General features: G+C 40.8%; 1 protein-coding gene across 2 annotated transcripts; it reads left to right on the forward strand.

Moving 5' to 3' along the window:
• The first annotated feature begins 464 nt into the window (after window positions 1-464).
• On the forward strand, window positions 465-26,299 carry armh3 (armadillo like helical domain containing 3). Of its 2 annotated transcripts, none has more exons than XM_080464705.1 (26): window positions 465-568; window positions 4,120-4,243; window positions 4,325-4,381; window positions 4,632-4,778; window positions 5,383-5,490; window positions 5,574-5,666; window positions 5,750-5,824; window positions 5,903-5,989; window positions 6,822-6,878; window positions 6,996-7,039; window positions 7,555-7,615; window positions 7,702-7,748; window positions 8,836-8,911; window positions 9,491-9,584; window positions 11,756-11,857; window positions 11,941-11,999; window positions 12,658-12,723; window positions 12,937-13,006; window positions 13,196-13,256; window positions 13,343-13,431; window positions 15,092-15,174; window positions 15,497-15,623; window positions 16,187-16,262; window positions 18,140-18,218; window positions 23,973-24,089; window positions 25,209-26,299. In XM_080464705.1, the coding sequence occupies exons 2-26, from the start codon at window positions 4,142-4,144 to the stop codon at window positions 25,299-25,301; spliced, it is 2,070 nt and encodes a 689-aa protein (XP_080320831.1). In that variant the 5' UTR covers window positions 465-568; window positions 4,120-4,141; the 3' UTR covers window positions 25,302-26,299. The 2 variants fall into 2 exon arrangements, with proteins under 2 accessions (XP_080320831.1, XP_080320832.1); XM_080464706.1 differs by having other exon boundaries at window positions 475-568; window positions 4,134-4,243.
• Window positions 26,300-26,821: the final 522 nt, after the last annotated feature.

Here is a 26,821-nt window from a genome sequence, read left to right on the forward strand (position 1 = left end):
ATAATCAAGAAAAACACAGTCATAGTCTGCCTGAAGTATATTAGAAAATAATATTCTAGGCTTCTATTACATAATATTTAAACAAGTACACAGTAACACTATGAAGGAATTGTGCAATATTTGATGCAAATAACTGCATGAATAAAGAATTTTTAGAAAATAAAATAAAATAGGAAAACTTAACCTATTGTATGACAGTAAAAATAATTGCCCTCATGGTGGTAAATATGCAGTTCCTCTACTGTCCGGCAGGAGGAGGTACACCCAGGTGTTATCAATAAAAATTAGGAGACTTTTCTTTCACGAGTGAAAGGTGGATTTTATTTTATTTCAACAGATAATCAAAATTTTAATGAATTTATTTTAAAGTGTATTTTTCAGTAGAGCTTTGATGTTTGAAAAAATAAAAGTGAACAGAGGTGGATTTTAGACCATCGCGTCCGGCGCGAGGACCCGGGGCGGCCGCAGGAGCAGCGGCAGCCTTCAGACAGCAGTATGCTAGCAGAGGCTGCTGTCACTCGGATTCATGATCCACGCTTACCTCGCAGCCTTTAACACTTTAATTGAGGTAAGAAAAGACGGCGCCAATCCTCCGAAACAGCGCAGAAGTGATTTCAGTGACCGCAGAAGACGCTATCCGGATCGTTAATGCAGAACCAACGTAGAGGCTAAACGTATCTATTTGACAGGGGCGAGCTGGCTAGCGGTAGCTTTAGCTTTGAACACCGTTTCAGTTGGTTTACCTGGTTAAGCGTATCAATTAGTTAGTGTATTCTAATCTTTAACAAGAGTACTCACTGGGTAACCTGGACATGTTGCTGGTTACTGTCAGTTTGTTGAATCCAGCTCAGTTGAGAATGGTCAGGTAGCTCTTCGTGGCTAACTAGCCAGCTAGCTGCCCATCCCAACATGAAATTTGACAAAGAAGTTATTTACAAGTTATCACTGTCAACAAAAGACAAGCCTTAAATTATTGACTTGTCGCGTCAACCGAAATCATGACTCACCTGTCCACGCTTAAATTCCCTTCAAATTATTCTAATGATTCCCTATGTGATTGTTTTCCCTGTTTGGTTGTAAACTGACTGTTGTTGCTAAAGTTATTGTGCTTGTCTTTGTGTAGCTCAGGGTAATCCTGCAACACCTAATCTTAGTGAAATTAAAATTTTGCGATTACACTGATGAGCCCATCTGGCTTTACAGGGTCTATGGTGTGAATTAAGCTTATTTCTCTCACTTTGCTTGCACCACTCTGACTTCAGTTGAGATGAATTGTTTACCAGGCGAAATGAGCCACCTGTCTTCCTTTTCACTTTTAGCCTTGAGTTTAGTTTATGAGCAATAATCACTGCAGATCAATAGGAATTTAAAATCACCCCACTGCTTGTTTATATGTGTGAGAGCTGTTCCCCAAGACCACAGTTATTGCTATTAATTTTGTAGAACAGGAGTGTCAAATACATTTTAGTTCAGGGGAAACAAACACCTCAATTTCATCCTGAGTGGGCTGGACAGGTAAAATAGTCACATAATAACCTTTAAACTTTAGACTTTTTCTTTGTCATGGTGCAGAGTAGGGCGGATGGATTTTGGAAAATAATCTAATTGGTATTTTTTTCCTCAATATTGCGATTGCGATTTAATATGCGATTATTTTTTCAAGGTCCTCTTCTCATGTATTTTTCAACAAACACAAGCAATAAATCAATCTGTATTATAATAAACAATATCAGATTTATTATACATAAATTGTTCTTTCTTATAGGCCACGCTTATGGTAAGATAAAGTCAAATGAAGCATGTATTATTATGAAATATGACAGTTTTTTTTATCTCCTACTTCAATTACTGTTGTAAACTTACTAAATACTGTGACTTGCAGTCTAGTAAGCATTCACCACAACAAGCCAACCGCTTGTCCATTTTGCTTATCAAAGCTGTAAACCTTTAAATGCAGGGCTTGACATTAAGGATTTTGAGTGGTTTGCTCATCGACATTGCAGTAGGGATGAACCAATCCACGTTTTTTCACTTTCGATCCGATACTTAAATTTGTATATCTGCCAATACGATTCTGATAGCAGAGCTTTGTTTGCTTTAATATTATTATATCATTATTGTCGACTTTAAATGAGGCTGCAATAAACTCCTCTCTGCAGTAATGTATAAATTGTACAAATATTTGCATGTATTCTCTCAAAAGACAACTTGAGGTTAGTATCAGGTCAGAAAAGGAAGCAGTACAAACAATTTTTGTTCCATTTGGACGTCATCATCTCATAATAAACTAGTTCTATCTTTCAAACCTCAGAATCACTTTATTAATCCCTGGGGAAATTATTTAGCAATGCAGCACAAACAGCAGTGCTTCCAGCTCTAAAACAACACAAATGATTGGGACTATATTCAGGGAGTTTAGTGCGGAGTAGGACGCAGCTTCACGGAGGTGTGAATCGACTGCTACAGTGGAGGAGCTGCTGTTCATTGTTTTGATGCGGTGGTCAGTGCCGTACTCCTTTGGCGAGCTGGCGTTTTAAAAAGGTGACGTCTGTTGACAAAGCGACTGCCTGGCTGTACAACGGCTTTGCTAACGTCCACGTTATAGTGTTGCTTTGTTGCTTTGCCGTGTTTTGAGTGTAAAATCCGTCCAAACAGCAACATGTTGTCATGAAAAGTTGGATAGCACAGTGCTACTTCCAAAGCCTGCTCGCTGGCTGCAAACTGTGGAATGGATTTCCTGACTCATTACTCCACGTCTCATTGAGACCCGCTTCCCTTCAGGAAATCCAGTCCACAGTTTGCTGCCAGCGCGCAGAGCAGCAGCAGGGAAACACTTGTGGAGTCATTTCAGCAACAGTGAAGCACAGACGAGGCTCATGGATCAGAAATCTCCGATCCGTGAATTACGTTGATATCGGAACCCGACTCCGGCTCGGCTCCATCCCTAAAAACCACTAGCTCGTTCGGGGCAAACTGGGCAGATGACATGCGCGGGACGTGCAAGTTGTCACGTGACCAGATCATGTGAGCAGTCAAATCGCAGCCCTTGCGATTAGAAAATCCCATTTTCAAATGCAATTAATCGTTCAGCCCTAGTGCAGACTATACGAGATGATAAAGCCTCTAATTTATCGAAACCGATCGTTTACTGCCCCAAATGAATACAAACTCAACATGAAACCAATTTTAATAAACTCCTGTAGCTCTTGCACTATGGAGGATTTACAAACTCACTCTGACAGCATGACATTGAGCAATGAGTAACTTGCTTTGGTACCTGCATCACCGATATCTCAGCTCAGGTCTCAGTGTGGTGTTGTCTGTTACGCTTAGGACATTTGTTCTAAAAACCAATGTTTTCTTTGAATTATTTACCATTTATTTGGTTGTTTGTTGGGTGGGATTGGAGCCTCTTGTTGTGCCGGTTTGAGACCAGGCACCTTATGTTTGACACCCCTGTCGTAAAACAAATGTCAATGCATCACAGCTGTTGTAAGGAGGGCATGGTTTCTTAATGCCTTACTAACAAACTTTAAGTTTGTTTAGTTTAGCTTTCTCTGTCTTAATCTTAGTTATTCAGTGCAGTAACAAAATCAAATGCTTTTGTAGAAACTGACCTGTTACTGATCATAGCAGATTTGAATGGTAGCCAACGATTCTACAGTGGCTCTAAGTAATTAATATAAATTAAAGTATATTTCTTACTTATCATCATTGAGCTATACAGAAATCCAGTCCAGCTGCATGAACTCTTCTAAGAAACTAGTACTGTCCCTCGTAAATTATGTCGATTAGTTTTATTTACTTCCAATTATGTACTGTAGCTCACCTCGGTCATTTCTGCAACAAAAAACCTTCGATTAACGTTTGAAATGAATGTCCAGAAATGGTTTCATCCCAGAATATCAATACATGTGTTGGTAATTTTGTCAACTCGGAATGAATGGGATCCGGATAAGGAGCCTTAAATGTACCGTGGAAGACCAAAATGTTTAGACGAATGTGTTATGGTCAAAATGCCTTTAACCATATCATTTATTTCCACCAACAATCTTCTGAAGAGATCATGGACAGTTCTGCATCTTGTTCAAGGTAATAATCCAACTTCATTTCATGTAGGTTCTTCTCCTCAGATTTAGTCATGTCTCAGATTGAGAAGAAGGCGGGGCTGCTGAGGAGGACGTCATCCTCTAAAAAACCCCTGAAGGAGAAGGTCGTTCTGATGTATGATGAGATTTTCGCTGTAAGTATCCAGTTTGGTTTAATTATTGTGAAATAAACTGCTGTTTCACAGTTAATGGAGTCCTTTTCTGCTTTTATTCAGAAAGAAGACCCGTCGAAAAACAACCCTCGGTTCTGGGATGAGCTGTTTCTTATGAAGGTGCAGTAAAAAGGTCCTCACAGGACTTTGTGTGTGTGGCTCTTCAGCTGTGGTAGAACATGGAGACGGTACTAGTTTTATGAATAAGGCTTCACTGTAGTGAAACTATAAGTGAACTTATATGTAGAGGAAAGAGGAAGTAGTGAAATGAAGCGATCAGATCTAATCTAGACACACTGCACAGATTTGACAGTTCACACTGCTCATGAGCTCTTGTTTTTTCACTTGAATTTTCCTCCTCTTGTTTTAGGTTAACTTGGAGTACCTTGAATCCAAGTTGGAGAGCGTCGATGGAGAGGAGGTGCAGCGAATCCAGGACAATATCAACTCTCTGTTTCACCACTGTGTTCAGGCTCTAGGAGAGGAGCACCAAATCAAAGTGGTCAACGCCCTGCAGGTAACCACAGTTCATCACCACACTCACATAAGATCGTGACGGGGTTAGATCACCAGTTTCCTGGCTCTTTATGAAAGAGTGCTGAGCTGCTGCTTCTCCTCCACATTAAGATTAGCCAGTTGAGGCGGTCCAGGCGTCTGATTAGGATGCCCCTGTGTCCTCCCATTAGTGTTTTTCCAGGGTCGGCCCAGGAACCGCTGGAGATAATATGTCTCTTGTTTGGTCTGGGCGCAGCTCGCCGTCTCTCCGGAGACTCTAGAGGAAGTTGACGGAGAGGACAGAGAATGTCTGGACTTGTTTGCTCTCCGTGCTGAGAAATCATGTAAACAGGAAAGAAGATGGAGAAAGACTAGAGAGAAATGATCTGCAGCTCGTTCTATCTTTCAACCTTTACGTGGGACTAAATCCACATAAGACACATCAGAGAAGAAAAGTAAGAATGCATCAAGACATGGTTGGGTCACTGCACATGGGAGCCTGTGAAGAAATTGTGGAAACGTCTGTAATGAAGTTGAGTTAAAATAATAGCGAGGAAGTAAAATTAAAATCGTAGTGGTTTTCCATCGAAGCGGAAACGATAAAACTCGAATGCTGCTCTTTGCAGACTCTCTGTGCACTTTTCCGAGGGGTTCACCAGAAGAACAAATCAGCCTCGGGGTTTGACATCATCAACATGCTGATGGGCTTTGACAAGGCTGAGCAGAGGATGAAGGTACAGTGGGGGACGCTCTGTGGTCAGAGCCGTATTAAAGGAGAAAGTCTAGTAGAGCTTTCCATGTTCATCGTTTATTTCAGGACCTGATGGAGAGACTGGACAGCCTTCTCTGTGGAGACAGCTCAGAAAGTCTGAAAAGCCTTTGCCTCAAACTTTTGCTGTGTTTAGTGACGGTGAGATAAAATTCATCTTGACGTTGGTTTTGCAGTCGAACACAATAAAGTGCTACGTATGTTAAGAAAAACTGCGTCCACAGGTAACTGACAACATTAGCCAGAACACTATACTGGAATATGTGATGATCAACAGCATCTTTGAAGCCATCTTACAGGTGAGTCATTATTCCTGCTCCAGTCTTTTAAAACAGGTTTCTTGTGTTGATGACTCTCCCTCTCTCTCCTCCACTCAGATTCTGTCCGATGTGTCCAGCAGAGGGCAGCATGGTTATGATGCTGTGGTGCTTCTTGCACTCCTGGTCAACTACAGAAAGTATGAGGTATGTGTTATTTACATATACTATTTTTCTTGGTGTTTTTTTTTTTTTTTTGCAGAATGTTGGTAATACACAGTCTTCATTTGCTTTTTCCTGCCATGAATTTAAACCAACAAACGTGCTCTTGTGTGTTTACAGTAAATAATACACTAAAATACACTTTCTATAAATCCGTTAAGTTAGAAAAGGGGTTTTCAAAGTGTGAGAATGGGGAAAAATAGAAGGAAACAGTGATGCAAGCAAACTTTGGGATGATTTATTTGAGGTTGAAATACATTTTCATGTTGGAACCTGCATTTGGATATTAGAAACCATGGCTGATGTGGAATGTGACTCTTCAGTGAAGCCGTGGTGCGATGTGGGACGACCAGAGACATCTCAATGTAGAGTTGACAAAATTTTAGAAGCTAAACTTCACGGATGTTCACTGAACTCCTGATAGAAAGTTTAATGCTCAAAACATTTGATCTTATTGTTAACAGTGGGTGTCTGCAGAAATATGAGTGTGTTTGTCAGCAGTTTTCTTTAAAGGATCAAAAATATAAATTGTATGTGAGGAACTCGTGGGATAATCTATGAATTACACTTACAGAAGATGGGTACTTTAATTCTAACTTTGTAAGGTGAGCCACACTAAAGTTAAACACTTGAAGAAAATATCTCAGGTTACGCTAATCCAGCCAAATCTGCATCCCTGTTCTTTCTCCACCACCTTTAACTAGTCTGTTTTCACCCTGAGAGTTTCTCTCCTCTGATCATCTGTTGTATGTGTCAGCGAGTCCCTTGAAAAGCACCAAGGATTAGTATTTGTTTTAATATTTGCCTTTTGTTTCAGTCTGTGAATCCGTACATCGTGAAGCTCTCCATCGTGGATGATGAGCCAACACTTGATGTGAGTTCTTCCTCCTTTACGGCACACTAATGATTTGCCAGCGCGGTGTAGGCGGTCTTCACATCAAGCATCCTTCTCAAAGGTTTGATGGAAACGTTGTGTGTTTTTCTTTCCCAGGGAATGGGCATGGTCGTCCACCAGGCTCTGACAGAATATAACAGGTGAGGCGCTCGACTTGTTTTTAATGATGCAGCGCGTGGCGTGCCGAGGCTGCTGGCATCATCAGTTTAGTTTGATGTCTCCCACGAATGTTCTATTTCTAATCCCATGGAATGGATGGAAAAAAAAAAAAAAAAATCCCCGTCCCTTTATACTTTAAGTTATTTATATCTGACAGGTTCCTTTGGCAGTCTGTAATGTTTTTTGGATGAGGCAGGGTTCGGAAATTAAAATGCTGTTTGAGAAGGGAGGTGTTGTCGCTGTGCATGCATAGACACATCAAAGTGATGGATGCTTTCTCCATACTGCTCATTGTTTTTGTGGGAAATTGAATACCCCGTAGATAATAAATTGAAGAGAGTAGATAGAGTTATAAGGTAAATGTATGTTAGGTTATAAGTGCTGCGTCCGAGTGGAAACTTCTACTTTTCCTTTGACTAAGCGATCTTCAGTGCACTTGTCGTTCTCTCTGCGTTATCTTTCTGTCCATCATGTACTCTATTGTATTATCTTTCAGACAATACAAAGACAAGGAGGAAGAGAATCAGGGGGGGTTCTTCTCTACTCTCACCAGTATGGTAGGATCTTGTTTCATTGTGTGTTTGTGTAGAAGTGATTTCATGTTTTGTTTGTCCTTTGCCGTTAATGCTTCCTCTCTTCGCAGGTGGGCAACATGTTTATAGCAGATGCCGATGAGAAGCTCTCTGTCCAGTGAGTAGAAAGTCAGCTTTTTACTCATCCGTCAACCACACCTTCAGAGTGTTTTTGTTTGATTATTGTTAAGAGTTTTAGTTAACTTGTTCGCTGCTATTATATGAGCAATAACTAAACCCAATGAGATCGACTAGAGCTCAGCACATGCTGTTGTCAACAGCCTGCATATTCTCCAAATTACACCCAGTGTCGGGATTGTCTTTTATCAGTCTCAAAGCCTTGTTTGATTGTTAAATCTTGACTTTCTGGGAACCGTTGAGACACCTGCATACAGTGTTTTTATGTTTCGGCACAGTATTACCCTTCATTTGGTTGTGAATTTAATTCAAACGGGATGTAATCATTTGCATTCATTAATTCCTTCATCAAACTCTCATCTCCCCGTTCACTGTGTTGAGCAAACTCTCATGACATGATGATACGACTACCATCACATGTTTTTTTGTTTGTTTTTTAAGAGCTTTTGATTTGGTTTTCCCAGAGCTTTCCCTCACTGAGTCGTGGAGTCCAAAAGCAACCTCCTTGGAAAAAAAAACAAACAAACTACTGTTAGTGCACCTCCTGCAGATGAGTTTGTGGGCGTTTCTGAACTATGTCCAATCAATTTATTTAGTCTCTGATGGACTCCCATCAAGGTCCAGACACATCTCAAGGATAATTAAAGCACCAGGATACACCTAACCACACTCCAGAGAATGCAGAGAACTTTATTGTGACCAGAGCAACTGGAAACCTAAATGTATCATCTTAGTTATGAATGTTCAGTTTAAAGACTTAATTTCTTTCAACGTTTGCCCTCCAGTGTTGAAGGTTGTTTCTCTGTTCTAGTTGTAATTTTAGAGCAAATTAGGGTGGCTCCCCATTCTAAATTATTGATATATTTCATCATCATTAGGATTCAGTGCAAACAGATCTTTGAAGCTACTTATTTAACTTAAACCTTCACTGAAAGTATTTAAAATGTACTTTAGCAGTGACACAGAATAATGACTTCATTATGATTACTTTTTTCTCCCTCTTTAAGATGTAGGTATTTTATTTTAAGAATGCACTTGATTTGAATGAACTTTTCTTTAATTTCCAGGACAAATGAAGCGATTCTGCTGGCTCTCTACGAAGCTGTGCATCTCAACCGCAACTTCATCACTGTACTGGCGCAGGTAAAACACAACAGCAGTTCTTTATGTGCAGCGATGTTCACCACATATTTATTTAGAGTGCGGGGCACACTTTTCTTGTGTCTATACCTGCATGGTCACAGAAATGTTGCTCAAGAGCACCTTTTTTTCTTGGCGCCATGTATTTGAGGGCATTAAATGTTCTTTAAGTCTAGCGAGTGAAGACATGTCAATGTCAGCCTTAAATGAGACTGTAAGATACATTATGTGTTGCAATTAAAGCACTGTAATTATCCCACATACTTGATTTGTTGGAATTTGTAGCACTTTGTAGAAATGTGTCAACAAGAGTTTTTCAAAGAAAAATATGGTTTTACACAAATGTGCTGTTTTTAACTCGTGTTGAATTAAATAAGGAGGATGGGCACAGTCGCCCCCTTCTCATCTACCTGTTCCCCTTTTCTGCTTAATCATTTTCAATAAATCTTCCCCACAACAGAAGAAATCTAAAGCACATTTTCTGTATTTCCACAAAAAATGGGATCGTTCAATGGTGTGCGAGATGGCGGCTTTTAGTTTCCTTCTGACGGTCCTTCATGTGTGTTTCTGGTCTTTCCACAGAGCCACCCTGAAATCGAAATTGCAGCCAGTCCGATCACTCCTACCCCGACCACCCCCACAACACCACTGGGCACAACCCCGCCCTCCCTAGACAGTGAGCAAATCCTTTTTTTTTATACTTTTCTTTAGAGAAAAAGTGGACTAGCTTTGTGAGCATTCCTGTGTTTGTGAGTGTTGAACCTTCTTCATGTGCAGGGAGGAGGAGTGGAGGTGAAGACTGTCCTTCTCAAATAAATGACTAAAAACACTGTGGTTATGGAAACTGTGAGATCTCAGCTTCTTACCCAGTCTAAATATGAATTGTTTACCTTTTTAACTGTTTGCTTTTACAGTCCCAGAAACTGCTGCTTGAGCCTTGAATGATAATTTAATCATTTGGTAACAGTGTTAATAACTTTCAATGACATTTGTGCTTGTGTGGCATATATTTTCATTTAAAATGTAATAAAAAAAAAAAAAAAAAACCCACAGTGATCCACTAAAAGACGCAAGCTAAACAACACTTTGGGGGCATTAATATTGGACTCTCTTTGCTTCTCTTTCATCCTAACTCTTTATGCATTTTGATAAAGTTGCTTTCCAAATCTGTTTCAAGCCGTCGCACTAAAGCAGGGGTGTCAAACACAGTTTAGTTCGGGGACCACATTCAGCCCAATTTCATCTCGAGTGGGCCAGACGGGTAAAACCGTGCCATAATAAGCTTTTAAATTTAAACTTTAAAGTTTTTTATTTTCTTGTGTTTCAGAGTATACGTGCTACCAAAAATGACTAAAATCTAAACATAAAGCGAGCTTTCATGCTGTTATCTCAGCCTCAATTTCAGATTTGTTATGTCCACTTCTCTTAAGAAATTAAATGTTTTCTTTGAAATTTTTATAATTTGCTTCATGGTTTAAGCTGGATTGGAGCTTCTTGCAAGCCGGTTTTGGACCAAGGGCCTTATGTTTTTAAAGAAATACAAATGCACCTACACAGACGGCAGTCTCAAATATCCTGTCCATTTTGGAAAGTTGTCTGATAGAAATTACTCATTTATTAAGAGCAGAAAGCTCACATGGATTGAGGAGGAATGACTTTTCTCATTACATGCTATTAATAATAATTAGTTGATGAAGCCATCCTGAGATCTTACTAATCCCTCTCTGAAAATGAGTGCATGGCTGTCACATCCAGTTATGGGCAAGGTGTGTGTTGTAGTACATTTTAAAACCAGGTCATTTAGCACGCACACATGCTGTAACCTTTTAAAGGTGCATGTTTCTACCTCTGGATAGCTTTTCCTTCATTGCCTCAAACCCAAGAGCCGTTTTGTCGATAAAATATTAACATGCAGCTCCAAATCCAAATGAATGTTTCACATGCACTGCGCATCGTGCCCCGTCATGGGAGCTTCAGCACTTAGGCTGTGTGCTCACACACACACACACACACACACACACACACACACACACACACACACACACACACACACACACACACGTGTTCCCTTGAATCACGTGTCAGGACTGTATGTTGTTTCACAGCCCTTCACTTTGTTTCTTTTAAAATGCACAGGCCTTCGGTGATCCAAGCAGGGCTGAAACAAATGAGCGAGATAGAAAAGAACCGAGTCATTATTCATTCATGAAACAAGCTGTATGTTTCAGAGAGCTGAGATTTAGTTTTTTTAAATGGATGAAGACGCTTGTCTAGACGACACAGGCAGGCGCAGTAGCTGCAGTGGCTCTTATCGCCTGAAGTAGCACTCCTGCTCCAGATGATGTCCGCTCCAGTTGTGCTCACAAAGTGACTACATTTCTGTTATTTAAAGAATGTTATAAAATAAATGAAAACCAGGAGCTTTTTTGTAAGACAGAGAGCATAAACCTGTGTGTGATTCCACTCAGACTATGTTATTGTAACCACTTACAGTAGAAGTGAAAAACCTGCATAATCTCTTTATCATGACTTCTATTAATGAGTAAATACATGAGGCAGCGAGTGAGCAGTTTTCTTTTGATAAAAAGTGCAAGAAATTAGAAAGCATGTATATTTTAATGAGTTTTACTGGGTCAGATTATCTCCAAAGTCTGCAGTGGTCATTATCTTTCAGATGTGGCTGAACTCAGGACTGGGTCAAAGTCATGAATGACGCCCCGATTGGTTGGTTCCAAAAGAAACGAGCTCCTCACATTACTGCAGAAGTTAAAGCTGCTTCTCATCTCGGTTTGCTTGATTGAGCTGGTACATGTCCTGTTATGACTGATCGGTGTATTTGTTGTGTAGTGATGAACAACCCAGAACTGCCTCTGGATCCCAACCTGCAGACCAGCAACCTCCTCATCACCTTCCTCAAGTACGCCTCCATTGTAATGCAAGACACTAAAGGTAAACGCAAAGGTGCACGTCTGCTCCCGCTTTGTCGTTTTATACTGAAGACTGCTCCTTCACCAGGCTTTTTGGGCTTTCAGACGAACACCGACTCAACAGTGGCAGACTGTGCCTGATCATTCTGACCTGCATAGCTGAGGTACGAGCTGCTTCTGGGCTTCAAACTGAACATTTAATCGTCTACTTTCTCCTTCAGACTGACAATTTATTATTTTTTTTTTACTTTTTATCAGACACTAATTGAAACACTTGTAAATTTCAGGTTCTCGGTTGTTGAAGGGTTTTATTTTCACTTTTGGGATTTATATATGATATTTCATTACATTTCTATCCAATGATACCTGTTTAAACTCATTTCACAATTTTCGGCTTTGAAACTTCTTTGTTACGGGGACAGTATTGACTTTATTTAACTTGATGGTTACTCAGTGCAAATGGTACATCACACTAAGGTGGGAGACCCTCATTATGTTTGATTAGGTTCATTATTCATATTTTTCTAGTCACATAACCAACAACGTTTTACTTTAACCGTTGATGCAGGGTTTTTCATTATTAAAGCTTAAAGGGAGACGTTTCGTTCATGTGCAGTGATGCACTCACTCGTAGGAAGAGCTGCTTTGTTCAGGATGTTATAAAAATGTCATGTTTAGCCATGTTTTTGTTCAAATTCCAGAAATAATACCAAAACGACAAATTTCGGCACAAATTTTGATAATTTCTTCTTTGATCAGCATGAATCTATTTTTATCAGATTGATGGAAACATGAATTTAATCATCCTAATCCGTGTGACAGGACCAGTACGCTGATGCATTTCTTCACGATGACAACATGAACTTCAGAGTAAATCTCCACAGGATGGTGAGTTCAGGAACGGAGAAATACGAACCTCTGTGCGGATATGTTTGGTAGAATATTATTTCTACGGTTGTATGAAGCTGTTTGTCTTTTGAGATGTTGACTAAACCATTCCGTAGAGTATTTACCATTAAAACTGAGATCAGTCAGTTTTCCTACATTTATCTCGTTTGTATATTTTAATTGTAAAGTGTATTTCATTGTGCTTATTTTCAGCCCATGAGACACAGAAAAAAGGCTGTGGACAAGAATATTCCTTCACGTCCACTGGTTTGTGCTGTCCTAGGTATGGAAACTGTAGAGTGACTCTGATATTTCACATTTTAGTTGGTTAGCTAACGCAGATTTACTGGACGAGCGTAAATTTACAAAGGTGAATAGAAAGATTTGTGTTTGTAATTTATTTCTTTGAGTGATTTTAAATGGGATATTTATGCCAGGAAGACATTTTTTTTTCTCTTTATCTGCTTTGTAGATCTGATGGTGGAGTTTATCGTCACTCACATGATGAAGGATTTTCCTATGGATTTGTACCTGTAAGCACACATGAAATTTAAATCTTACAAACCTCATTTAGACTTCTCCTCCAACTATTTCTGAGTGCGTTTGTTTTTCCGTGCAGGCGCTGTGTGCAGATCATTCACAAACTCCTCTGTTACCAGAAAAAGTGCAGAATCAGACTACACTACACCTGGAGAGAGCTTTGGTCAGGTAAATATGCTCTTATTTTGTTTGAATGAAACCTCTTCACTGATGATACACATGTGAGTTTTTATCGTACTTACAAGTTCTCCAGTCCTGAAATTAAAATACTGACTTCACTTCAATTTATTTCATGCTGATCTATTGTTACTGCTCAGTCTTGCAGTCTGAAATGTCTCAGATGGCTGTGTTGAAAGATTATTAGAGCTCATTCTTCCATTCATTACCTTGTCTTAAAGGCATTTAATCTGTTTGGGACAAATTTTAAATTTTAAGTGGTTCTCGTACTCGACCCACATACCAGATATATACATAACATAATTCTGGTTTTCAGTTGATTTATCTGGCAAACTCAAAAATTTTGTGCAAGCTACTGGCAGTGTGTAAACGGTTAAAGTTGATGCTCCAACAACATGTCTGCTAAAGTTTAAACTTGTAGAAAAACCTGCCTCAGAGCGTTGTCTCAACTCTTAAAGTCAACGCTGTTTTTATTTTCTGATTTTCAAATTTTATTCATGCATTAAGATAAGCTGAATGAATAATGTAAACCCATATTTTACTTAATTTAGTTCAAGGTACTAACTTCATGTTTGGTGGAGTGTTGCTTCTAATCATGAAATTTTCAGAGAGATATTTATAGACATACACGAGCAATATGAAGTTGGGAAGAGGATTTTATAACTTTATCTGAATTTCAAACTTGTGGTGTGCTTCGAAGTTCAACTAAAGCTCCAGAGTGTAGAATATTTCCTTTTCTGTGAAGCTCTTGGAGCACATACAGCGATGTGATTGACAACTCCAGAGGTATTGTCTTAAAGGTTTTCACATTGTTTGGTGCATTGATAACAAAGCTTCAAGCTTTAATGATCAGTTTGGTTGTTGCTGCTCGTTTTACACATCAATGAACCCGATATTGAATTTTTTGGTCCGTAGTGTTGCAGGATGAGTTTCAAGACTTAGGTTGGACTAAAGCACGTTATGTTCCTGATGAGTAAAACCTATTGGTCTAATGAATTGTTCAATATCATTTCGGGTATGGCTCAGTTACAGCTTTAAATAAAAAAAAAAAAGAATAAAAAAAACACCCCCAAACCACCAACTTCCTCCCCGACGTTGTTTGATCTGTTGTGTTTAGGAATGTATTGCATCATTGAGGTTGGACTGTGAGTTTCTAAAGAAAGCAGCGTCCTGATGGCCTTGTTCTCAACCTGGTCAACAGACGGCAGGGTAACATTTCAGTTTGTAATAGCCTCATTGTACTGTGCATCATTAAAATCCAGATTCCTCTAATCAGACCAATAATCAGCTTAATTCCCTCAATAAGAGCCATCCTGTCCTCCTGGTGGTGATAACAGCGCACCATAAAATAAGCTAGGAGGAAAAATGACCCGAATAAACCAGTCGATGTCTTTATCTGCTTCCATTGTGCTTTTGTACTAACTTCAGTTAGAGACTTGGGAAAAGCTTCTTTTGTTCCTCCGATGGGATTTGTTTTGTGCTCCCCAATAAAAGCTTTCGCGCAGACTTGGTTCGGTGTTGAAAAGGGTTTACCTCCCTCCTGTGCTTCCATTATCTCCCTCAATAAAGATGCTCATTGACGAAAGCAGGCTGCTGGTCGCTGATCAGCCCGCATTATTTCGTTAACATGAGGCCGTTTTCATCTGCACAGCTCTCATCAACCTGCTGAAGTTCCTGCTGTCAAACGAGACCACGCTGCTCGCCAAGCACAACATCTTTCATCTGGCCCTACTGGTGAGAAACACAGCCTCCAAGCTGACGACGGGGGTCTGACACAGCGCATCCACAGTGAAAATGAATTTCTCAGGGGACACGGAGTGTATGATCTTGTACTAAAGACAGATGCTGTAACACTGGTGCCGTTGAAGTCCCGCTGTGTGTATGTCTGAAATCACTCACTGGAACTCAGAACTGTTTTTTTTATTAGTTTGTCAGAGATGAAAAGCACTAAACAAGCCTCGCTGGTAAAAAACAGACACTAATGATGTAACATTAATCCTGGTTTGTTTTGAGCCGTTTCTATTCAAGGTCATCTAATGTGCGTTTTCTCATCCAGGTCGTGAATCTGTTCAACATGTTTATAACGTACGGCGACACCTTCCTGCCCACCTCCAACAGCTACGACGAGTTGTACTATGAAATCGTACGAATGCACCAGGTCTTTGACAACCTCTACTGTATGGGTATGTGTCAGGAACAAAAACAACTCTGGAGTAGTGAGGAGGCGCTCATCCACCTTTAGGAGAACACGTCTGAGTCAGCTTGATAACAGAGCTTCTGCATTTATGATGCGGGGGGGGGGCATCCTCCTGCAGCGGGGGGAATGTTTGGAATAAATTCAGATTCGGTCATTTAACATCAGTCTCAGATTATCAGTTTGTGTTATCAGTTTGACAGGAAACATAAATGATGCACAGGAACAGTCATCATTCAACAACTCCCAATTCCCAAAAGGTTCAGCTGCCATAAAGTCAGCTAGTATTTTATATTACTTTACTAAATATGAGTTGTCCGTGATGTATTGGGAATTAAGCGTAGATTTATGAGAATTGCATGTCATTACATCCTGTTTTTAATTTTCATTTTACACATCGATGAGACTTTAAACTCGTAGGTAATGTGATTAATAATGTCTGGATTTTCATGAAAGAATACAGAGAAAAAAGTTGGATTTACAGAGTAAATAATGTACAGGTGTGTTTTTTTTGTGTGTGTGTATTCAGGTTTGTGTGTTTCTGTCTTGTAGTTTTGAGAGTATCGACCAACACAGGCCAGTGGAAGGAGGCAGCCAGTAAAGTCACACACGCTCTCGTCAATGTTCGGTAAGAACACGCAATAAACGCACACACACTCTCTCTAAACACGTGCTGTAAACACAAAAGATCACACATTGTAAAAGCATGCGCTGTAAACACACACACGCGCTATAAACGCGTGCACGCACACACGCACTGTAAAAACACGCTCGCACGCTGTAAACTCAGGCTCTATAAATACACGCTGTCAACACCCATTATTGTTTCACAAGGAGAAAGACTTGCATTGGATTGAAGGAAATCGCAAACCAGAATGTATTTGAAGAAAAATTAGCGTTTGAAGTCTTCAGTTTGTCGTCTTCAGTTTGTCGTCTTCGTCCTTTGCGCTCCTCAGTCCATCAAGTTCAAGCTTTTATCTCCTCCACCCAGAACCCACACTCTCACTCTCCGCTGTCTCTCCCCCAACATCTTCATATCGAACTCCTCTGAGGAGACGATCCTCTCGTGGGTTGGAGGCCTCGGAGGGCCCGTATGAAGGGGGTCCTCCTCAGGGAGATGAAGAGCGTTTACCCCCGATGAAGTCTCCTCATTGCCTACATAAGTTGTCGTGTGGCTCGAAGCAAAGGCGGGGAGAAGGGAAATGAAGGGGAGTAGAATTTGAAAGAATAAATGAATGAAGGCAGAGAACTGTAAAGAAATGGACTCAAATGAAGGAATCAATTTAATTCTTCTTCCGTCAGTTCATTTCTCCCCGCTCGTAGGTGACGGGAGAATTACCACCACTGAGAACTCGCCGCATTCTTCTCATCTGCTTGATAAACGACGCACTGTAAGCCAGGACAAAATAAGCCATTTAATCTCTCAGCTCTGCCTCACGAGGCGGTTTACGCCCTTTAAAATGAATGCTGATGTGAGAAAAGAATTGCCTGAATTTGCATGTGAAATTCCCGGGTGTGTTTCACACAATATGAAGGAAGCACAGAGATGGAATTGACCAGAAAAAAAATGAGCCGTCTGTCTGCTGACGTTCACAGATGTTTGTGCCAAAACTAAAAGTTGCTGCTAACAGACACATTTTAATGTTTTGATATCAATTTCTTACCTCAACAGGTAAACACATAAATGGCTTTTCCACAAACTGACTGACTGAATCAGTCTGACTGAAATAGTTATTTTCCTGGATGTGGGATCCTCCTTTGTATAAGTATTTTATAGCCGTTTCTTTGTGGCTCAAATTCACTGCCTTAAACCAGTAAATTATTTCACAGCTGTTTCACTGTAATTCTGAGGAATTTGTCATTTTATAATGTCAAGCAAGTAGTCAGGTTGTGTTTACACCCATTTAGGTTCACTGGGTCTAACTAATGAAAATAACATCTGTAAATGTAAAAGCCTCTGGAGAAATTGCGACTAGTGGTCGAGGATCAGCTGTGAGGAGATGGCCTGTTTGGTGGATTCATGTTTGTTTGGTGGAACTGGACATAGTGCTGCCTCTCAGGTCACCTCAATCTGTCCTCATGTGATTGGTTAAATTGTAGAGGAGCTGAGGTTTTAGTGCCAAAGTGACATGGCATGGACAGAAACTGTATTTGTACTTATTTTACATCACTTTTTTTTTTCACAACCTCAAAATGTTAGTATTCTGTTACAAATCCTCTTGGCAAATCACCAATATTGGTTTGAAAGAGGTGTGTTGATAGAAACATGCAACTGTTGATGAATGCCAAACAGGAAATAAAGTAACATTTAAACTAATGAGGGCAATGATTTGAAATGTACAGAAAATGTTCCAGTAAAATGCAACTCACTGACATAAATAGAACTTCAGCGTCAAGCTACAACATACAAATGAGACGAACTACTTCTCAATGTTAATGCTGGTGGAAAACTGAGAAATCATATCATCTGCATTGTTCCTGAAACGCCTGTTTTCTGTCTTCAAGGGCGATCATCAACCACTTTAACCCCAAGATTGAGTCGTACGCCGCCGTGAACCACATCTCCCAGCTGTCGGAGGAGCAGGTAAACGTTGCACGCTCTCACCAAAGGCTGCATGTAAATAAGAGAAGTTGTCCAACGTGTTATGTTGTGATGAATTTTTTAGGTAACAGTGGAAAACACTCAGAATGAAGCATTTTGAACGCGAGCCTAATAATCAGGATGTTACAACCAGGAGACATAAATCAACCACTTGTGGTGGTGGAGAATGATTTTGACAAAACTGACATAACAAATGACAAACAAACTAGAAGCCGCTTCACCTTACAACTTGGAATTTCTCTGTAAATAAAACACAAATTTGTATTAAGGCTCGTCAACTTGTCCTAAAAAAGTCAAATTCTCACAAAACTGAAAACTTGTCACAATTTAGAATTGGATTTTTAAAACATTGTCCTCAGAATATTTTGGGTGTACCCATAATTCAGTGCAGTATGCGTGAACATTTTTGAGTACATGTTACCTTGTGTAAACCTAAATCCTGAATTGTAATACCAAAAGATGTAATAGGCATTCTAGAAAGTGTGTTGCGTGGAAGTGTGTTGTACGCGACAAAAGGTGACCAACATTTTGGTTTAAACCTTGTTTACACAACGTTTTAAGTGAAAACGCAGCGTTTTTGCATTTTTGTTTAAAAAAAAAAAAATAATAATAATAATAATAATTACGTTTAGGCAGCAACATTTTCAAAGTGGCTGTTTCCAAGGAAACGGCAGAAACGCTGAAAATTATGGACTTGGCATGTTGGTCCACTAGTGGGCACTGTTGTCTGTATTTGCAATGAAACCATAAACATTAACGATGTTGGTACTCGTACATTCTACTGGACCGACGACGAAGTTGGATTGTTATTCCAGTCATTGTCAACCATAAGACTATCAGGTCCCAGGAGAACATGGACTGGAAGTCATGGAGGAAACATTGTTCTCATTGTCCATCTACTGAGCATGTGCAGAGGAACTATTTATCACGGCGGTGGTGACATATATGCAGTAGTAGAGTTTTTCCGAAATGTTCCACCTTTGGAGCCATTTTCAAAAAGATGTATTTTCTGTGACTCGAGGAACTGTTGTGCTTTGGGTGTCTGTTTACACAACAACAGGAGTTTTCTGTTTTCACTTGAAAATGTTAAGTGAACAGGGCGTTTCTCCAGAACTAACCTTCATAAACATCTTTAGTTCATCATCCTACACTGAAAGCTAAATTAGTTTTTTCCACCCTTTTTATAATCCAGTTGCTTCTCTTGTAGAAATAATCTTATTACCTGCTGCTTAGCAAACACAGTGTGAACTCCATCATTAAGTGCTTGAACCTCTGAAACTCAAGAGTTATGTCCTCATTATGAGAAAAGCCGAAGCTGGGTCTAGGAGGATAAGCTGATATGAGCTTCATTTAAGACTTTTTATTATTTATGTCAGATCTGTGAGGGAGGTTAAAAAAAAAAAACAGCCAGAAGAATCCTACCAGCTGATAAGAGAGTGATGGATTTGTTCATTATAGTCTCCAATTACCTCTCTGCTTTTATCTGCTAGATTTATTCACAACAAAGAGGACGAGCAGAAGTGAGCTCTGGGTCAGTGAGCAGCCAGTGTTTTTATTTCTCCTTGTGGTTTTAACGCTGATGAGATGGGCTTCACACCGGGTCAGCGGGGAGACACTCCGGCCTTCTTCAGGATGAAGAGGATATTGAAAATCAATGGATTGTCAGATATACTAACTTCTAAGGTTGAGGAACTGGAGCTTTACTGCTCTCTGAGCTCTTTTAGAAATATGTTCCCGCATGTGTATAAATTCAGTTTTTCCACTTAACTGTGGTTAACATTTGGAAAACGGACTTCAGTTATAATTGACTTTCAACATAATCATGACTCAGCAAAATTCATGATGGGGGAGATGAGAAAGAGTGTTGATGAAACTTGCAGCAGTAACTTTGAGTAACGAGCAAAGTTGACTCATTCTTTGGTGTTATTCATGAGACAATGTAATGAATATGTAAATAATTTCAATTACTTTGAATTTGCATCATCAGCAGAGGTGGTGGATTAAAATCAGTTGGGAAAAAAACTGCTGCAAAGTAGGAAAACAAGATGTTTATTAGTAAACAAAATCTATTTTAAATGAACGTATGAACATTTCAAATCTCTGTTATTGTTTGTGACTTATTCATTCTGCAGCAGGTTTTCTTCACTGGTTAAAACTTTAAACTGCCTGCATTTTGAATTCGGGTCCCAAGGTGGAACATTTTGAAAACACGGTCTGCACATGCTCAGTAGAGGGACAATAAGAACAATGTTTCCTCCAGAGTGTCATGACTCCCAAGGTGCATCCGAATAGTCCCTCCTTTCTCCTTTCCTATCTACTTTCCCGTCACCCCGTGGATGACGTCACGGGGTTAAGGAAAGGTGTTAGGAGGCTTCCTAAAGGAGTTAGGGAAAGGCAACAACGTTGTTGTGGCCGTCAGACCGCACTTTCACTAGGTGACGTAATAATAATATGACGGCGTTGATGACAAGTTAGTGACGTCAGCCGTGGTGGGAAAAACTCCAAATGTCTGAAAATGGACTACGAAAAGCACATGTATAACACTTTCCCCTGTGCCTCTAACCACTGATATCATATCAAATATCACAAGGTTTGAATTGAAATGAAAGGAAAAGAGGCTCCAGGTGAATAAATAACCAATCAAACTGAAAATAAGCAGTTTGCTGAACTGTTTATTTTACAACAGCCACATTAACATTCATAGTTGGGATCTGGGTTTCAGACTATTTAAAGTTGTTCAAGGCAGATTATTGCTTTGGTAACTTAACATGATCCGTGTTGAGTCATCCTGAGTTTCCCTGAACGCTGGGATGACCGGGTCCCTTCAAATGTTGCTACAAGGAACTGTGGGGCAGCATGATCTGGTCTCCTTTTGTAAAAGATGCATTAGTGTTTTCTATGCTAAAAGAGATTCTAAAGGAAGCATTGAGCCTCCTTTCCTTAGCTTACTGAGAATTTGGACTTTCCTTATCATGGCCGCTACTTAAACACTTCGGGGGATTAAGGAAAAATAGATAGGAAAGGAGATAGGAGGGACTATTCAGATGCACCCCCTGTCCATATTATCCTGGGTCTTGGTTGCGGCTAAAGGCAAAACCTTTCTGAAACTAAAACGCAACTTAAAACATTGTCGTGTAAACTGGGTCTTAAATTATTCCTAGACATTCTCGCTGAATGTAACAGCTGTGATTTGTTAGATTTTCAAACATGTATTTGATGTTTTGTGTTGCGCTCTGATCACTGCTCAGTAAAACAATTCAGCAGCTGTAAACCAGGAGGAGGGTCGATCGCTGTCTCTCATCGCCAATCGGTTCAATTTAACTGGATGGCGAGAGTTGCTAAACTCTCCTTTTGCACACGCGTCTTCGTTCCCTACAGTGACACCACATGATAGATGACTTCCAGAACTGTATTAAAATGGAGCTGTTGTCTGCTCTGTCACACAAAGTAAAACACCGGAGTCTGAACACTCCAGTAAACGAGGCTGCTTTTGTTTCAAGACAAACAAAGATGTCGGCCGCGTGCAGACAATCATCCCGGCTCAGTGATGCAGGAAGGCGCTCAGCATGTTGAGTTCACAAAACACAAACCAAACGGCCCCCGTCTTGTCTTTGCTCGGATGATGAGGGAAGAAATGAAGAACAAATCTCTTGTTTTGCTCCTCACCGGTTCCCCGTGTCAACTCTTCAAACCTGCCGTCACGGCGAGAGGGAAATGTGGCTCTGAATTTTTCAGCTTTCTATTTATTACAAGTAAATGCAGAGACATTAGGAAGTGGAACAAATTCTCCTCTAATCCCTTTCAAACTGTGGATTCAGCTGTACAGGAGACGTACTGCCGTGAAAGAAGAAGAATGTGCATGTCTGAGGTTTACTGCCACGTAGATCTAATTTCATTCAAGCACATATTTTTGTGTGAATCAAAGCTGGATGTTGACAGTGGATGAATCTCACTGCTGGAAGCTGTGTGGAGCGGTGCGTATGCATTAATAAAATAATGATAAAGGACTCGTCGGGGATTATTTCACAGCTGAAAGGGAGAATGGAGGGAGTGGGAGTGTGACCAATCTCTGCATAATTACCTCTGATCTCGGTTCACCTTCTTCTCTCAGTGGGGCTTCACTGCTGCGTGCTGTGCTCGTATCAGAACCACGCACGCCGTCTGCATGAAGACTTGATGTGAGACCTTTTGTAAAATCGCCTCTCAAAGTGGAAAAAGTCACTGTTGCGCAAAACAGAGACTCATTATCATTCAATTCAATCAAAATAAAACCATGAAAACCAAATCCTTCCTGAGCAACGAGAAAGGCCATCAGGAGAACGGTTCAATTTGCACTGCTGAGTGGAGTTATTGCCACTACGGGAAGTTATGGGGCTCCAGGGGGGTCGTGCACAAAGACTTGCATGGATTTCCTACTGAAAAACGGTGAACGCTTAAATCCAGCTGTATGAATCTGTACATCCCGATCAACGTGGAATTGAGCGCCCATGTTGGAGTGCCAGACTCCTCCCTGCCTGCGACCCCAGGGGGTTGGTCGATACCAGCTGGGGGGCAAATTTCATTTGGGCTGAAAATGTTATCGACAAGATTAAATTGAGTGACAGAAAGACAAAGACTTTGTGAGATTCTTGATCGCACAAGATGCACTGGTAGTGCAGCGGCAGAGCTCTTGCCAATCCGCGCAGGGGGCCCAAGTTCGATTCCCAGCCGACAGTAAAGTTTTATCCTATTCAGATCTAATTCAGCGGCACCAGAACCTTTCAGATCCATTGAATTAAAAACAGGCGAGAGTTTAAACTGAGATATTCAGATAGACCTTGACAGTACACTAATATAACACAAAACAACAGCCAATGAGGGATCGAAAAGAAAATACTCTATTGTAACCTCAATCGTTTGAAATATAACAGAACTGAAGAACCGAATCGTGTTTTTATGCACATGCTAAGTTTGATAGCTCTGCTATGTTCACACCCCACTGCTTAAAACGCACCAACAATTCTGTCTTCTGAAATCATATTGTTTCCTATCCATGTTTTACTATTTAAAAAATAATATATATATATATATATATAAAAATATATGTACACTGCTAATCTCTTTGAACCACGTGTTCATGTTTTGTTACAACACATAACACAAACTTACATAATATTACATCAAAATACAGGCGATAAAACAGTTTTGCAGTATTTTATTGGTTTGCCTGATCTGCGCGTGTAAGACTTTGTAAAAGAGCCTAATAACCAGCTAATGCTAGTGCGAATTGACAAAACCAAAAAAAGAATGTTTTTGATTTAAAACCATTCAAAAGCCTGGATTTTTCAGGGACTAAAATTTTCTAGGACATTTTACAACAAATCTGCTTAAAAAAACGTCATCAAATTCCTTCTGTTGCAACAGTGAAAAAGGTTTGCAGTGTTGTGGGAATTCTGTTAAAGCAGAAGTAAGGAAGCGGCAAGTTGCAGATCACATCCCAGTTTGTTCTAAATGAAGAGACACACACGTTAACATGTGTTCATGTACAGTTAGTGGTTGGAAGTAACGTGCACAGAAACCTCACGCTGCGTTTGCAATCCGCCACAACGTCCCTCATGAATAAAAGTGTTTCTCTGAAATATTCAACAGTAATTAATATTTGACTGCTCGCTGGATGTGGGGGTGTACGCTCAGCCGCCGCGTGTCGTCCTGCTACAGGAAGTCACCGGCGCTTCTCTTCCTCTGTGGTGTTTGCAGGTGTTGGAAGTGGTCCGGTCCAACTACGACACGCTGACCCTGAAGCTGCAGGACGGCCTGGACCAGTTCGAGAGATACTCGGAGCAGCCCAAAGAGGCGGCTTTCTTCAAGGACCTGGTGAGCGAGGGCGGCGGGGAACCGACGGTCTGAAAGGAGGACGGTTCACACACGGGGAAAACCCGATCCTTCACAGGAAGTTATGAAGTATTACAGCGCTCCTGCTTTTTAATTCGATAAGAGGGAGATTTAATATGACTGCACAACAGAAGTAGGCTTTACTGGTCCCGGATGACCAGCGTTTAATTGGTTGCGTTGACCAACACACCTGAATTTAATGGCCGTGTGAAGCTCTGCAGAAAAGCTGAGAACCAGCCGGTCGCCACAATCCAGGGGGGTTCAATTCCCACGTCTGTAATCATGTTCATACAGACTCGAGAAAAACACAAACGCTTCCTCTCTCGCTCTTCTTTCGCTCTCTCAACTAAAAGTTAAGCATTAGACTCTTTTCTTTCTTCTCGTTGACGAGCCGTTAATTATCGAGGTCGTCTCATATTTACATCACAAGTCAATTTAAAATGTGCACTAGCGCCAGCAAAAACAACCGCGCACACAAATCTATCAAATAACAATCTGCACAGTGTTTCTGGTGAGTTCAGTGTCCAGTCGAAAGGACAGAAGAACGTTTTCCAGTGACGGAGCTCTTAAATACCCAATGAGACGTTTCATATTTGCATGTGTTCAGCTGAGTCGACACGCTGCTGTTTGGAGCCTCTGTCATCCTTCACCATCGTCCGCGGGACAAATCTGTCTGTCAACTACATGAAAATTAAAGTTAAGAGCCGTCGACTGGTCTGAAGATGGAAAACCATCCGGGAAATGTATTGAGGATCAGTGTATTTGATTAACAGCGTCTCCAGTAAACACCACCCGCTCAGCAGACTTTCTTTTCAGCAGGTTAAAATCAGTCACTAGAGATGTGATGGAGGTGTTCCTTGCTCCATGTTCTAGATGAGAGTACTTTAAAACAACCCTCAAACTGCGCTGCTGTTTCACTGCTCTGTAGCGCCAGCTAGTGGAGGATGGCTGTGAATCACGCCAGCGTCTCCTTCAGATCGATGTGGTCTTTAAGCACAGAGGCAGGACGGGTGTGTTCCGATGGAATCTCGTCTCCCGTTGCCCGTGTTCCCGTTTCATTTCCCAACACGCAGCCCTGGTAATCACTGTGTCGCTCTGCAGGTGCGCTCCATCAGTCTGAACGTGAGGAAGAACGTCTCTCTGAACACGCTGAGTCAGGACGTCCTGCTCAAGGAGTTCTCCACCATCTCCTGAGACGCGACGCGCTTCACCCACCAACCACCACCACCCTCGGCCGTTTCTCCACAAATCGCCCCGACCCGTCGTCCAATGAACCGCCGGGAGCTTCTCCTGCGCCGATCGGCTGGATGCACCTTCACCTGAACCCCAACGAGCATCCAGATCTTCAGCGTGGCGATTTGAAGAAGCGTCCGTGTTGCGCTGGCTCCTTGTGTGCAATCGGCAATTTTGGCTGGACTGTTAACTGACACATGAAAATCAAGATTTAATTTAGTACAACAAAGTATTTCTGCCGTCTGGTGTTCAGATAATAAAAGTACTAGATTCATCTCTCTAGCTACAGATCTCCATTATGTCCTCTTTAAACTATGCTTCATCCTTTTTGAGTTTGTTGAGCCTCTTAAGAAATTGAGCATTAACTCTTCCGTGTGAATGTTGAATTAATTCTCCTCGTGCTCAGAGCATGTTGTATTTCCATGTTTGTGGAGGGTTGAACATTTCAGAAAGTAGTTTTTGGATGCTTTTGAAGTGATCATGAAAATCATTTAATTACTGTTGCAGACCCTCCCGACCAAAGCCAGTCCTGTTGCTCTCTGCTGTCCGTCGTACAGTCGGGGTCCGGGTGGACCGGGGGGGTGTCCGCCGCTCGGGGGGGGGGGGGGGGGGGGGGGGTACTCTAACAAACCTCTCCACCTCCTGCAGTTTGTTCTGTCTTACTGAATGTATTGATACGAGCCGTTGTTTCAGAAGACAAACGGCCTGTAGGTGTGAAAAGCATCACTGCTGATGTGTCTCTGGCACATATGAAGTCAGTTTGATGGAACAGAAAGTGGAAAAAGAAGCGTAGTGTACATATACAACCTTTTGAACTCGTCGTTACTTTTTGTTGTTCATGATTTGAAAGCTGATCTGAATTATGCAACTTCAAGTGTTTGGGCTTTCTTTCATGGCTTAACTCCTGTAGGTATATTTATGTCTCCTTTTTTTAAAAATAAAAATTGGTTTCCTACTCTTACCGCAGCCTCTTTGTTTGATATCTAAACTGTTTTATACAGAGCTGCTGCTGGCTTGTTGGCTGCGCTGGACATTTTCTAAAAAATCAATCCTTTGTTGGCTTGTTGATAAAACAAGGTGGTCATTTTTAATCTCAGGTGACGACTATTGAAATTTGACTTTATAAAACTGTGAGACAAACACTTGGTTCTTTTCAATACGTTTGCAGACGTAATTCTCATATCCCCATGGTAGAAGTGTTTGCTCATCATTTTGCCTCTTTGTGGCCGTTGCATTGATCAGCGTCGCCTCGTCCCGATGTAATGAAAACATTGAAGTGAACACTCTTCATCTCTGCTTCCGAAGTCTGAGTCCGATACTCCAAATGTCAGTCTGAAACGTCATCGCTCATCCTGAAGTGTTTCCAGGAGATTCACTGAACTCTGTTTTTTCTCATTTCTTCACTCCTCGGTTCCTCTTGAGGATTTATGATCTGCAAAGAGAAAAAGTACTGTACTTTGTCATGTACTTTGATATTTACC

The sequence above is a fragment of the Lipophrys pholis genome (assembly GCF_963383615.2).
Source record: "Lipophrys pholis genome assembly, chromosome: 5".
Lineage (NCBI taxonomy): Eukaryota > Metazoa > Chordata > Actinopteri > Blenniiformes > Blenniidae > Lipophrys > Lipophrys pholis.

Excerpts from the sequence above, each read along its gene's own strand:
- armh3 (XM_080464705.1), top strand. The coding sequence starts at position 4,142 with ATGTCTCAGATTGAGAAGAAGGCGGGGCTGCTGAGGAGGACGTCATCC. Across the intron at positions 12,000-12,657 it reads TTCTGACCTGCATAGCTGAG|GACCAGTACGCTGATGCATT; the intron begins GTACGAGCTGCT and ends TCCGTGTGACAG. Across the intron at positions 13,007-13,195 it reads ACTGGTTTGTGCTGTCCTAG|ATCTGATGGTGGAGTTTATC; the intron begins GTATGGAAACTG and ends TCTGCTTTGTAG.